The 13174-nt window shown below is 46.0% G+C and overlaps 2 protein-coding genes across 2 annotated transcripts in view; one reads left to right on the plus strand and one right to left on the minus strand.

The window, feature by feature from the left end:
- Window positions 1–1840: 1840 nt before the first annotated feature.
- On the minus strand, window positions 1841–5808 carry MPZL2 (myelin protein zero-like 2). The gene is made up of 5 exons (XM_009573190.1): window positions 5609–5808; window positions 3269–3435; window positions 2751–2961; window positions 2357–2501; window positions 1841–1901 (listed from the first exon to the last, which is right to left on the minus strand). Exons 1-5 carry the CDS (start codon window positions 5661–5663, stop codon window positions 1841–1843), a joined length of 639 nt encoding a protein of 212 aa, XP_009571485.1. The 5' UTR covers window positions 5664–5808.
- Window positions 5809–9454: 3646 nt separating this feature from the next.
- The window catches only part of CD3E (CD3e molecule, epsilon (CD3-TCR complex)), a 5056-nt gene continuing 1336 nt past the window's right edge, over window positions 9455–13174 (plus strand). Inside the window, exons 1-5 of the mRNA XM_009573191.1 lie at window positions 9455–9503; window positions 10953–10973; window positions 11265–11285; window positions 11812–12009; window positions 12807–12959. Coding sequence (XP_009571486.1) covers window positions 9455–9503; window positions 10953–10973; window positions 11265–11285; window positions 11812–12009; window positions 12807–12959 — 442 coding nt within the window. The remainder of the gene's footprint in view (window positions 9504–10952; window positions 10974–11264; window positions 11286–11811; window positions 12010–12806; window positions 12960–13174) is intronic.

Raw genomic sequence — 13174 nt, forward strand, 5'->3', positions numbered from 1 at the left:
CGCGTTTATTTATGACACGCATGATCAAAAATGAAAACATACAAACAGATAATGTGGCCAGCACATTACAGGTAGAGTTATAAAGTCATAAAGATACTCTTTAAACAAATGGGCTGATGTTTTGATTTGGTGCTGGTTAAATACCGTAACAGCTCTCCATTTTCAATGATCTGGGGCTTCGTTTGCCTTAGAGAGATTAAGCCTATGGAAGTACAGGATATGTGCTAAGTGAGCGCATCAAACACAGGGGCGAGACGCGCTGGTGGTCACCTGGGCAATAAACGGCACCTGGCGAAAGTGGGATATTGCTGTTGTTGTTGGAAGCCTGATACCATGCTAGCAGCCACTGAATGCTGCTACCACACCAGACGGCAGCAGGACAGCACACCACCCGAGCATCACTTGCTCAGGGCAGTCTTTGAGCTTGAACCGCAGCAGCCACTGCCAGCCAAAGTTGCGGGGCACCTGCAATGGTGTGTGTAAGGCCGCTGAGCAGGGGAAAGAAGTGTCCCGCCTGGCAGTGGTGTGCTCCTTCAGAGGAAGGGGGGGAGCGGGGCTGGAGAGCCGAGGGGAAAGGTCGGCATTGGGGTGTACCGGCAGAGCAGGAAAGGGAAAAGGAGGGAAAAAAAAAAGAAGCGCATGGCCACGCGCTGTGCAGCAGAAGACAGTGTCCTCAGCTACCATAGTTACAAAGCCTACTGAAGCTGCAAGAGATCGATACAAAAAACACACCCGCTGGTAAACGTTATCCCTAATAAGAAACAGCATACATTCCCGAACTGTAATACTTCCCATTTTAAGTAGCAAAGAGATTTGAAGTACGTTGTAGCAACTGGCTGCTCCTCTGATCCCTCATGTAGCCAGTCTTCCTTTTCGTGATGTCAAAGAGGATTTTGAGGGAGGAAGAATAGGGCAACACAAACGCACCTTGTGATTTTTACAGTACAAGAGTGCATCTGCTCAGACACTTTGTAAATCTCTGTTCAGTCAGCTATCTTGGCTTTTTGTTCAAATCTTCTGGCATTTTTTCATCTTCAGAGCAGCCTTCTTCACATTCTGCAGGTGTGAAGATTAAGGAAAGTTCCTTGTTCATGGGGCAAGTTCCTCCTGCTTTGCTTCAGTGAAGGAAATTTACAACTTATGTTAACGTCATCCCCTTTCCTTGCAAGAATTTCAGGTTGAGCAGGGATACCACACTCGCAGCATGAGGCGTCTGTAATTCGGCTTTGTTCTAACATCCGAAATTAAAAGCTTTCACCATCTGCTTTAGAAGTACCTAAGAAGAAAGATTATAAGAAAACCAAAACAGATTCATTACTCAGGGTTATTGTTGAAAACAAAAATAGTAGAGGCAACTGCTGACCTCAGAAATTGAGTGGGTAAAAATTATGCTGAAATGTTTCAGCAAAGCCAGCAAATCTGGAAACCGTTTCAGTCTTTCTGTAGCAATTTTAAAACAATAAAGATTAAATGAATCAAAAAGCAGATTCAAAACTGGTGAAAGGAAATTAATTCCTTCCTCTTTATCCACAAAGCAGGCATGTCACAGAAAGCAGCAACAACGGCTTTCCGACCAATGATCCCCAACGCTAGGGTGGAGAAATCTCTTCTACAGTTAAGAGGCAGTTCTGTCTCCACTGCCTGTTCAGTTGTCAGTCTGTCTGAAGGCTCTTCAAGACCAAAGTGTGACTGTGATCTCAGTTGTTTCTGTTTATGGCTTCCATGGCCATGGAAGTGAAATTCCTAAGTAAAACAGTCTTAGAAAGTCTGCAGTAACACTCAGACATTAATTAGAGAATGTTTGAATGGATACCTGCATTGTATACACCATCAAAGACCTCTAGTCTTCTAACGGACTGGCTTCCTTTTCTTCTCTAATCTTCAGATTCTCCTTTTCTCTTCTGTTACAAAAAAAGGGAGAAAAAAAGAAAAAAAGCTCAAATCAGCATCAGATATTCTGAGCAGCAGAGTTACCTTCTGCGTTACGTGTAACATACACAATATACAAAAAGAAGTTACATGATAAGATAATAAGCATACTGCATGCATGGTGACCACAGTGTCAGGTTCACGGAGGAAAGAACAAAGTGTTCATGTGCCAACTACCACCACAACAGCTGAATCCTTCTCTGAGTGAGGAGCCACTGTAAAGGCCAAGAGCAAAATGAGGACTCCAAAGCTTGTTCGTCCTGGGGCTCTGTTCTGACTGCAAGTAAGCAGCAATTATTGCTAATTGTGCTGGCAGTTTTGCACTGTAGACGCTTAGTGTAGGGCCCAAGCCAATGATTCAGAATAGCTGTGAAGATATATTTGACAAGCTTTCCCAGAAGCCTTTCTGTCTCTCCTCTGTCCTTACAGTTCAGTGTCTGCCACCTGGATCCTCTTCTCTTGCGCTTTCTTCCGACGGTGTCGACAGATAATCACAACTGTCACCACAATGATCATCAGAACACAAGCAGACCCAATGGCCACAGCCAGGAAGTGGATTTCTGAGAAATGAACTGCATGGAGAGAAACAGATACATGAACAAGAGGGACACACAGAGGGCTCTTGGTATGAGGCTGGGAACCTGTATCCGTCAATATAACCTTTCCTCAGGCTCCTTTTTCCCTTGTATCCATTAACCACCGTCATGCTTTCTCTTTATAATCCCTTTTCTTCCATATTTTCCCAAATGGGGAGGAAGACCCGCCAAGGCTTCGCACTGGCTAAATTCACATGACCTCTGGTGGGGTTCTTGGCCTCTCACCTTTCTGCACAACTCTGAGTCGCACTTCACCAATTGTGCCATCAACATCTGGTGGGTTCTTCACCTGGCAGGTGAATGTCCCATTGTCAGTGGGCTGCAAATTCCAGATAATGATGGAAACATCATTACGCTCAATATTCCCATCCCAGGTGACTCGCTCTTTAAACCGTCCAGCAGACAGCTTGTAGGGCTCCTTCAGGTAATAAAATACCTACAAGAAAGAGAGGAAGCTGTCATTCCTATGCAGTGTGCAGTCTTTGTGATAGAAGCAGCACATGAAAGGAGCGGCTCCAGCTGAGGCACGTGGCCTAAGCTGAGAAGAGCTGAGTTGGCCCAGTCGCTCTCAGATGAACTCTGAGGCCATTTGAAAAGATAGTGCCTTGTGTGTTTCAGCTGTGCTTACCCATACACACACCTGGAATTTTTGCAGTCACTGAGCTTAGCCAGTGCTGGGCCTTGGGACTCGTTTGCTTGGGCAAGTGTGCATCAATGAAATGGAGCGTAAAGGTCTCACTCACTGGCTCATGAGAACTCAGGTCCTCAGGCTGGAAGTTCCAGGTCACTGACAGGTGCTGGCTGATAGGGCTGCTGCTGGAAAAGGTGCATTTTAACCGCAGGTTAGTGCCATTCACAGCATCCACCTCCTTGGAAGTGTGAACTTCCACGGCTGCCACAAGCCGCAGTGCTGCAGGAAAAACAGCAGGAGTTAAAGAAACCTACTGTCTAGCAGTAAGCTCATCATTTTTCCTTATCTGCATTTAGTCTATGCAGGAGCCTGCCGTATCTATCCCTGTCAATGTTTAACCTGACAGTCACAAGCACACAGATGTAATTACTGAGGGAGGTGATCCTGCATATGCAGAATCCAAGAGATCCTCTGTGCTTCATGGATTTTGTCAGTTATGTGCAAGCTGCACAGTACTGGTTTCAAGGGAGTTTGTATTCATCTGAACTGCTGGTACAGTGCTTTCTTTGTAGTTTTGTGGCTGCACAGTTAAACACAGATCTGGTTGAAAAAGGGCCCCTGAGAAGGACTTGCCTACAGGGGCAATAGACTTTGTTTTGGGGGGAAATGTCTCTCTTCAGGCATGAGCCACCTTGACATCTAAGAAGAGGTGCAATGCTGTTGTAAATGCCACCCCTCCTTAAATATACACTTGCTCCTGACTGGCACTAAAGATACCATACAACTTTTCATGTGCTTGTCCTGCTCACATTTTCACAACTGATTACACTCTACTGCACTCAATTCCCCAAGCAGATTTCTTCAGAAAAGCAGTCCTGCCCTTTCAAGTAGGACTGCTGAGCCCCAATAAACAATTGCTATTTCCCATGCTAGAACTCTCCTTCATACACTTCGTATTAGCAGTCTGAGTGTCATGCACACCATGGTGAAAACTGCTCTTATTGATGTAAGAAGTGCCTGTTAGAAGGTTAATAGCCCAGCTGGACAACTATAGTCAAATATAGTCAGGCTGAGGAACTCCACAGGAAATCCTCAAGGTAAATCTGTAAGCATTTGTTTGTCAAAGAAACATCCTCCGTTAACCAAACCACCACAGCTGCCGCTTTAAAAATAAGTTAGCATCGCTAACTCGATGCTACCCTGAAAGAGTACCCTGAAAGAGTACCCTGAAATCAGCAAGAGAGAGAGCATCAAGACACAGAAAGAAGAAAAATGAAAAATAGGAAAACCAAAGGGCTGCTGGTGAAGATGCCTCTCACACCCGAGCCCTAGTTGTCCTCTGGCTTGCTCTGCCATTCCAGACAGTTCAATCGCTCTGGCAGATTGGTGCTACCAAAACGGTGGTGCTGCAAGTTCTCACTTTTTTCCCCGCAATTGCCGTTTTGCTTGCCTGACCGCTTTAGCTCTCTGATTTAGTGAGTTAGTTTCCACCAAACAGCAATACTGAGCTAAAAATCTTCCTGCTGCTGAAAGGGACAGTCCTCCCTGTTCCTGATCATGTGCTCCCATCGGTTTCCTTTTCCTCACTGGTCAAACTAACCCAGCAGAAAAAGAAAATATTAATAATTTCCTGTCACTTTAGGGAGATGAATTAACTCACCCCAGTGTGATTCAAGCAAAAAAAAAGCTTGTCTGGGGTTGTAAAATATGGCTTCATCACAAAGACAATCAATACATTTCTCATATTTGAAAATAATTTATAACCAAAGACTTCCTTGCCAAATAATTTCTTTTCTCGAAGGAGAAAATATTTGAAATGCCAAAATATTGAAGGTGTTCACATTTGAAAAACTTCATTGGCAGAGATCATGTTTCTCATCCAAAGATTCGGTGTCAAATCTCCTCATTTTTAACTCCTTTAAAAGAACAACTGTGGGAAATAAGTGTAAAATACTTTTTTCAAGACAGGTTACCGAGCGTATCTGTGTGCTTTTGGGAAAGGAGGACATGGTGTTCTTAGATTCCAGCTGTATTGCTATAAACCACTGAAAATTCAAGCGAGTTTATTGTCAGTCTGGAATCATTGCTGTGTAAAGGATCTAAACCCAGTGCTGCTTAACAATCTGTGATTGTCTAGTAACAAAGACAGTGAAAAAACCAGCTAGGAGTAAAGTCCAGATTCCTGGCAGGAGAGGAAAAGATATGTAACCAGAGCTCAGAATGAGATCAGTGTTCTTCTTCCGCTTGAACACACCTAAACCTGTTTGTCGAAGAAACTCAACCACTTCGTGTCACTTGCAGTGAACCCCGGACCGAAAGAATCGCAGCAATCGTCCACAAGTAGTATCTGAGACTTCTGTAAAGTTGCTGCCTCAGTGAGGACGATAATTAAGGGATCAGAAGAGGAAAGTCAAGATGGCAACTGAGGCCAGACAGTACCAGGTTTTCTTACCTCGGAGCTGTACCCCAAGGAAGAGCACAGCACCCAGCCAGCTGGGGCCATCCATCGGGAAGACAAAGCCGTACTCCACGGGTTGAGCAGTGCCAGAAACAGAAATTCGTTTCAGGTTCTTGATAACCGGATGAAAGATGAGTTTCTCAAAGCCTTCCCAGCACAGTAGAGCAAATTCCTTCCTCTCCGCTTGGCCTGCAAGGCAATGTGAGTACTCCTGCCAGCTTGAGTCAGAGAGCACTCCCTGCCCTTGCACTGAAAGGCAAGGTGCGGCCAGCACAGCTCACTTCTGTGTGTAAAACAGGGAGATTTTCAAGGTAAGATTAATTTCTTCTGCCTCCCATATTCCTTTGCTCTTCTGTGTTGCAATCATCCCTCCTCCCAGCTTCCACCTGAAACCACTCCCCTCTTATGGGAGGTAATTGTACTCCTAAAAGAAAATTTGCCTGAAGGTGTTTATAGATAGCCTGAAGGAATGAGGGCCATTTGTTTGGCAAAAACCTGCAAACAATCCAAAAAAAGCAAGCCCAAACAGTCTGTGGCAGCAGTGTGGGCACACATCCAGAGGATGCAAATGTCCTACTGAAACACAGATACCTACAGTAAAATGAAGTGATCATTATAATGTTACTTGGTTGTAGCCATCCCGCAGAAGAACTGGGAGACTGCGTTAACTGGTGCTTGTAAAGTTCTTGGAAAAGTCAAAAGACAATTACATTGGAAATCAGTCCAGCCCAGTGGTAGTCCAGGCACAGCTGGGGAAACCCCCACTGTGCTTAACAAGCAGCTCAAGGTACTAGAGAAACTCAGTGTGACACAAAATATTTTCCTGGTGGCCCGTGGCAGTTGTGAGAGCATGAAACTGAGCTGTGCATGTGTGTTGGCAAAATAAGGATGTTTGCATTCAAAGACCATAAATCACTTTAACAGCAGAACCTGCTGCTGGCTGTGGCTGGTCGGTGGCCTAGTTCCAGGAAGTCATCCCAGGTTACGAGCTTTTGTTGTGACTGATGCTAATTTTCCTTGCAGTGGTGCCAAGGCAGGGATGAGGAGGTGCCCTAACCTCTGGGTGTTTTGAAGGGCTCCCTTCAGCTCAGAGCTAAGGAGCAGAGTGAGGGCTGTGCAGCAGTGTGGGCTCCGACTGGGATGTTTTGGATTACCTGGGACACATTGAGAGGATGTCAGAGCTGGCCAGAACAAGGTTTTGGTGGAAAGAGCACAGCAGCAGGACTCTCAGACTTCCTGGTAATGAGCAACCATGTGGACGTCTCTCCTCCCATTTCCTGTTGTGACATCCTTGCGGCAATTTCTGAGGAGAATACTGAATTTATTTTTAACTCTTAAACTTCAAGTTACAAATTTGGCAATCTAAAAAAGCACTGAGGCCGTCAGTCTCACAGATTATCCACAGAACAGCGCAGAGAATCTTGTCTCTGCTAACATGCCTCTGCTAATAGCTCTGAGATACCAGATATCTCTGTTTTCATAGGAATAATTTGGCCCTGTGTTAATCCTTCATCACTGCATCTCCCCAGATTTCCACTCAGTTACTATTCCAGAACATCATCTCCATTTCTTTCATTGCCATCATAAATATTTATTAGGCTGGGGGTTTTTTGTTTGTTTTGCAAACAGAGGATACTTTTGCCTTTTCAGGTTTTGTTTCAAGTATCTGTGAGGCGGTGCTCAGCAGTCAATTTGCTGCCGCCTCCCAAGATTGTCTTTCTGCACAGCAGCAACTTCTTGTCTTCAGGCAGCCCATGCAGAGTCCAGCAGGACAAGCGTGTTTCTTGCTGTAACTGCCCTTTGGTCACTGGCCAGGTAGCAACACTACTGGCTCTCACTTAAGACCACATTTGTGTAAGGCGCAGGACCGGGAAGAGGGCCGGTTCCGCGCTTTGCTTGCAGGCTTTTACTAACCTTCAACACCTTGTTTCAAAACGTGCTGGCTCCAACTGTTAAGAGCAAACCATGTCCCTGGCACCCTTACTAGTAACAAAAATTCTCTCATTTTTCATTTTGAAAGCGAAATAAGTAAAAGAAAGAGCTGGCAGCTAAAGGGAGCACCTCAATAAATGAAGTAAGGGCCCGCAACATTGTCGTTAGCCATGTCACCATTAAATGGTGAGCTCTTGGGGAGCAGCAAGAAGCCAGTTCCACCCTTCCAGGCATCTGGAGAGGAGTCGCTTGAGAGGTGTGTGGCAGGTGCGGAAATGCAGCGCGCCCTTGTGGAAGGAGGGAGCGGGAGCCTTGGCTGGCTTTGCAACGCGCCTTCTGCTGTGGACACGTGCCTTCAAACCCACGATCCTCACAACCGTATCAGCAGCTCTGCCACCTCTATAGGCATCAAGCAGAGGGAAACGGAAAGACAGTGTGTTCCCACTACGTCCATGCCAGCATCCCTGCTGGCAGCAAAGCTTGGAAAGGCCCCTGCCCCAGTCCCACGGAGGCGTGGAGGTCGTTGGCTGCCTCCAGTTCCAGCTCGGAAGGAGAAGGTTCCCCTCCCGCGGCGCTCCCCCGCGGCTGGCAGGAGGGAGGCAGGGCACGCTGGCGGGGTAGGAGCCCCCTCTAGTGGAGCCAGGAGCCAGGCCACTTCTACCCGGCTCCCGGGGCAGCAGACCCGAGGGAATCCAGCGCGTCGGGAGCTGTTCGGAAGAGACGGTGCGAAGCCTCCGAGTGGGCCAGTGGCAGAGGTGTCTGAGCACAGGGGCTGGGCTCCTCCCGCCTGTGCATGGAAGGATGCCTCAGGCTTTCGGGGTGGGTTTGCTACACCATGTTCCCTTCCGCTTTTGCAGCCTGTGAGACAGAGGCTTTCTCCAAACAGCCTTAGCCTCCCCCCTAGCATTTACCTTGGTGAGGGCTGCTAGACTGGAAAGTAGACAGACATAAACATGATTTAAAGAAATAAAGCTGACTTTATTGTAGGTGCAGTTTGTAATGTAAGTACGAATGCTGCATGAAAATGTAAAACTGCTTTTGCAGTCTCGTATTGAAACTGAAGGGAAACTGCAACACAGTTAAGGGAGTTCCCTCCCAATGGGAGAACATGTCGTCGAGTATCTATCGGGAGCAGCGCATTAGCTTCAGGTCAGAGGCTTGCAGCAGACATTGCTGTGCTTAGCCACTGCTTTCGCTGCGCTCCTCGTTGTCAGTATGTGCGCAGAGGAGTGTCTGGATGAAGAGCTGGCAAACGCCACTCTTGAAGAGGCAGCATGTGTTAGAGCAAAATTACAGCAGTAGAGTCCAGATTGCATCATCAGTGACTAAACCCCCCCCGGGTTTTACAGCCTGGCACTTAAAAGCTCATTTCTGCTGTCGGTACAGCGTCTCTAGGTGCTGAGCTTCTCGTAGTGTTTCTGGTTCCTTTGTTTAGTCCCTCCTGTGTTAAACTGCTTGCAGTAGTTTGAACTTCAGAAACACTCGCTTTGAAAAGTTGTTAGGAATGTCCTAAAGGCAAAGCTAATCCAGGCTCGTTTATCTCTCCTGCTGCTCCTAGGGCAGTTATGACAGGTCTCCTGAGACTCGAACTGGGCTGGTGCAGAGCAGCCACCCCTTGCTGTCAATGACGTTCTGTGAAGACTTTTTGAGCCTCCGCACTTCCTGACATGGGCTTATTTTATCACATGTGTTCCATCTTTCTTGGCTGCTTGCAGGTTTCACTGGAAACAGTGAGTCTCCCCAGCACTGCTCAGTTCATTGCCGTATACAGTTCTGGGAAAAAACCTTGGGCCTCTTTCTTGTAAGCGAGAACTTGAAAAGCCAATGTGTTCTTTCTTTCCTCGCAGCCAGCCTTAGTGATGTCAAATTGATGCGGTAGAGAAGAGCAAGAGAAAGAGGAACACAAGGATGAAGTTGGAGCGGCCCTTGCCTCTCCTGGGACTCCTGCTGTGTGTGGGTGAGTACAGCTGGCCAGAAGCCCACGGGGACCGGAAGGGTGGCTGCCCAGGGGCTGCAGAGGAGAAAGCATAGGGGCGTGTGACTGGTTTTGCAAAGTACCTGCAGCCACATCTTCTGCAACTGGCATGTACAGTGCCTATGGAGCTGCTGCTCTCCAGAGTGAGCATTCCCCTCAGAGTGCTGTTGCAGGGGAAACGGGAATCCAGAGCGCTCAGGCTAGAGCAAAGAACCTAAGTTCCCTAGTGAATTTTTGCTTACTAGCTGATTCACTAAGACACCTGGTCTCCAAACTTCATGCAGCAGGGTTGGAGCTTGATGCACTGCTTTCTGCAGCAGTGTGAACTATAAGGTTCTGTGGTTTTAGTTTTATTTTTATGTTTTATTCATGCACTTTTCTTAAACCATTTTGTGATCATGGGTAAATAACTTCAGTTCAGATTCACTGTGATATCATGGGAGTGGTAGCAACTTCATTTACCAGTTTGAACTGACCAGCATTTAAGAAAGCTGGCTTAGGATGAAGTGCAGGATATCTGTAAAGACTGTAAAGAAGCTGGTAACTATGCGAGATAAGTTTGAAAGATAATTAAAAGATACTACAATAAGACTACAGCTACTCTGCCAATGTGCTGCAAATACCAACTGCTATTCTTTGAGAAGATTGAAAACATTCATTTTAGCAATGGCCTGTTCTTTTTTCAAATTTAAATTCATCTTATATAAAGAAAAAAGCATCAAATCACCTTCTTTCCAAGTCCTATGCCTGTGGAATTTCAAATCTACAATTTTGTTACAAGTAACTCCTATTGTAAAGGAAGCATTACCTGGGATGAGACAACAGCACTGAACACATGAATACAGGTCATTCCTTTATTTACTTATGTTACTTTCTATCCACGTCTTTAAAGCAAATCACAAGTCGAATTCAGACCTCCTAAAAACTGTTTCTATAATACTCCAGCTCCAGAGACTTCAATGGAGCTACTTGTTTCCTACCAAGAGAGAAAAATCACGTAAACAAACTGCTTTACAGCGTTAAATCAAGCATCAGGGTCCAATCTTCCAGTGAGTACGCTCTTGCAGAGGACAGTGGTTCTTACTGCAGAAACCAGGCATGATTTTCCAGCAGTCTTTAGTCCATGATAATAAAGCAAAATTGTTGGGTGTAACAGCTTGCAATAACCCTTTTTCTAAACTGGGTCAGAAAGTTATTCAAATTTCAATTCTGCGTTAGTCCGTGTTAAAAATGGCTTCCAAAGGAAAAGACTTCATTTCAGAACAACATCCTGTCTCAGCTAACAGAATTCTTCTAATGCCTTTAACACAAATATAGGAGTATAAACATCTCTTTCAAACAGCTGAGTTCAGAAAGGATATCCTTGAAGTAGGAAAGGTGTATGATACCAGTAGCTAAATTACTTAACACTTATTGTTCTTTCTTTTGTAGTTGGCACCACAGCTCAGCAGGGTAAGTGTATTTTACCAGCATTCTTAACTATTTAGTATGATAAAAAGGCCAACTATGCCTCACAAGTGAGGACTAAAACAGAAATAATTGAATTTTGCAAATATTATACGATAGGAAAAATCCCTGTTCATTAATTGTTACTGATCTCACTGATTTGAAAAATTGGCTGTCATGAGTTGTCCCTAATTATTGCTAGTGATCCCCAAGCAGGGTTGGGCATTTTCCAACAGCAACAAGCAGTAAGGTAATAGCAGGCTGATTTGTTAACACTTACTATTCTCTCCTTTGCAGATGATACCGAAGCACAGGAGGGTAAGTGTATTTTACCAGCATGATATAACTATTTAGCATGACATAAAGACTGCAGATGCCTCACAGGTGAGGACTAAAAGGCAGATAGAATTATTTGAGTTCAAGCAGTATTTTAGAAGGAAAAAATTTCCTCTTTGTTTGTTGCTACTGTCATCACTGATCAGAAAAATCAGCTATAATGAGTTGCCCCGATTACTGTTAGTGGTCTCCAAGAAAGGTTGGCCGTTTGCAGAGACCAGCAAGCGTATGGATAAACAGAAAAATGAATGGCCAGGCTCTCTGACATAAAGTTGAACACTCTGTGATGGTATTTTGATACTGTTTAGTGTTGCAAAGAATCAGTGTAAAAAACTAAAGGAAAACATGCATGCAGAAGACACATACACAGGCAATTTACATTACACCATGAAATCAAAGATTTTGCAGAGCAAACTCTCATGGGGGGATCAAGGGTGGGCAGGGAAGCCTGCTCAGAAGCCATTTATAATGCTGGTTTCCCTTCTCATTGGCCCATCTTCCAATAAAGAATTCCTGGTGGAGATTTCCGGAACCACGGTGACAATCACATGTCCCTTGACTGAAGGCAGCATAGTCTGGGAGTTAACTGGGATAAAAGCAGACAGCAATGAGAGGAAGTATGTTATAGAGCATCACGACAGCTCTCCTGCCAACGTGAGTTGTTCGTCAGGTGATAAGAAGTATGAAATGTACCTGAATGCCAGAGGTGAGTGAAAAAGCACTCAGTCTACAGGCTAAATATAAAGTCTACACATTTCAGTGACAGATATTAGGAGCTGAGACCTGATTTTCACTGCTGCTGGGCTGGGTGAATGCGATTCTGCTGAGGCCCCTACTGCTCTGTGTGGGCAGCAAAAGAGTCCAAGAGCACATTTTTGGCAAAAGGAATCTCCCTGCTCTCTATGCCTTTCCCTTCCGCTGTCCTCAAGCTGGTTGCATGTCAATGGTTCCCACATATACAGCGCGTGATCCTTTTTTGTAGTTTCTGCCGTGCTACAAGGCAAGAGTAATGTCTGTCGCAAAGGCCAGCGCATTTCTTATCTTGCAGAGCGGAAACCTCCCATCTGGACACACAGCCTGGTTTCTGTGACCCATCGACCAGGGGGAGCTTACCTCCACCCTGACAGAGTGATTTAAGCCTCTGAGCCATTTGAAATTTGGGCAGCTGCTCTGCATTCAGGACTTAGAGTCCAGCATAGGCAGAGGGGAGGCAATGATCTAGGAGATGTTTTGTACTCGCCGGGCTCAGGCCATGCGAACAGCAGAGGGTAACAAAGGAGGTTGCACACACCAGCCCCCGGTCTGTGTCTGTTTGCAGATCGAAATGGCGGGGCGGATGGAATGGCCTGTGCTGTCCCCCTTCCTTTCTGTTTGCTCTTTTCTCCTTCCCACCCAGAAGTGTGTCTTTTCTGCTAGCACTAAGCAGATGAGTGAGGCCTGGACTTTCCTTGCTGGAAAGGAAGGCTGCCCATCTCTGAGCACCTTCATCTCTCCTCCTGGCAGTGTGCACAAACTGTGAAGAGCTGGATGCTTTGGCAGTGGCAGGGATCATCACTGCGGATCTTTTCATCACCTTCGGGGTGCTGATTCTGGTCTATTACTTCAGCAAAGACAGGAAGGGGAGAGCGAGCGCTAGTGCTGGCAGCCGGCCACGAGGTAAGAGCCATTTCAGGTGTCTCTGCTCTCCATAATGTCCACTAAGCACTAAATTAAGCACTTGCCCCTGCCGAGTGACGGAGCCTCCTGTGTGCCCCCCAAGCCTCCAAGACTTCGCCAGACAATGCTCCTCCTTGCCACATCTGTTGCTCTAGGCTGCTTTCTTGTATGGGATAGGCTGCCGTATTGTGTCAAAGGCTTCCTGCCCATAGGAA

This window comes from Fulmarus glacialis, unplaced genomic scaffold (genome assembly GCF_000690835.1).
Source record: "Fulmarus glacialis isolate BGI_N327 unplaced genomic scaffold, ASM69083v1 scaffold42352, whole genome shotgun sequence".
Taxonomy (NCBI): Eukaryota; Metazoa; Chordata; class Aves; order Procellariiformes; family Procellariidae; genus Fulmarus; species Fulmarus glacialis.

Bases quoted from the DNA above. Each gene is read 5' to 3' on its own strand.
- MPZL2 (XM_009573190.1), bottom strand. From the start codon at position 5,663: ATGGATGGCCCCAGCTGGCTGGGTGCTGTGCTCTTCCTTGGGGTACAG. The intron at 2,962-3,268 runs GTGAGTGAGACC...TCTTTCTTGTAG, and splicing joins ACCTGAGTTCTCATGAGCCA to GTATTTTATTACCTGAAGGA. The intron at 1,902-2,356 runs GTAAGGACAGAG...TTTTTGTAACAG, and splicing joins CAGGTGGCAGACACTGAACT to AAGAGAAAAGGAGAATCTGA.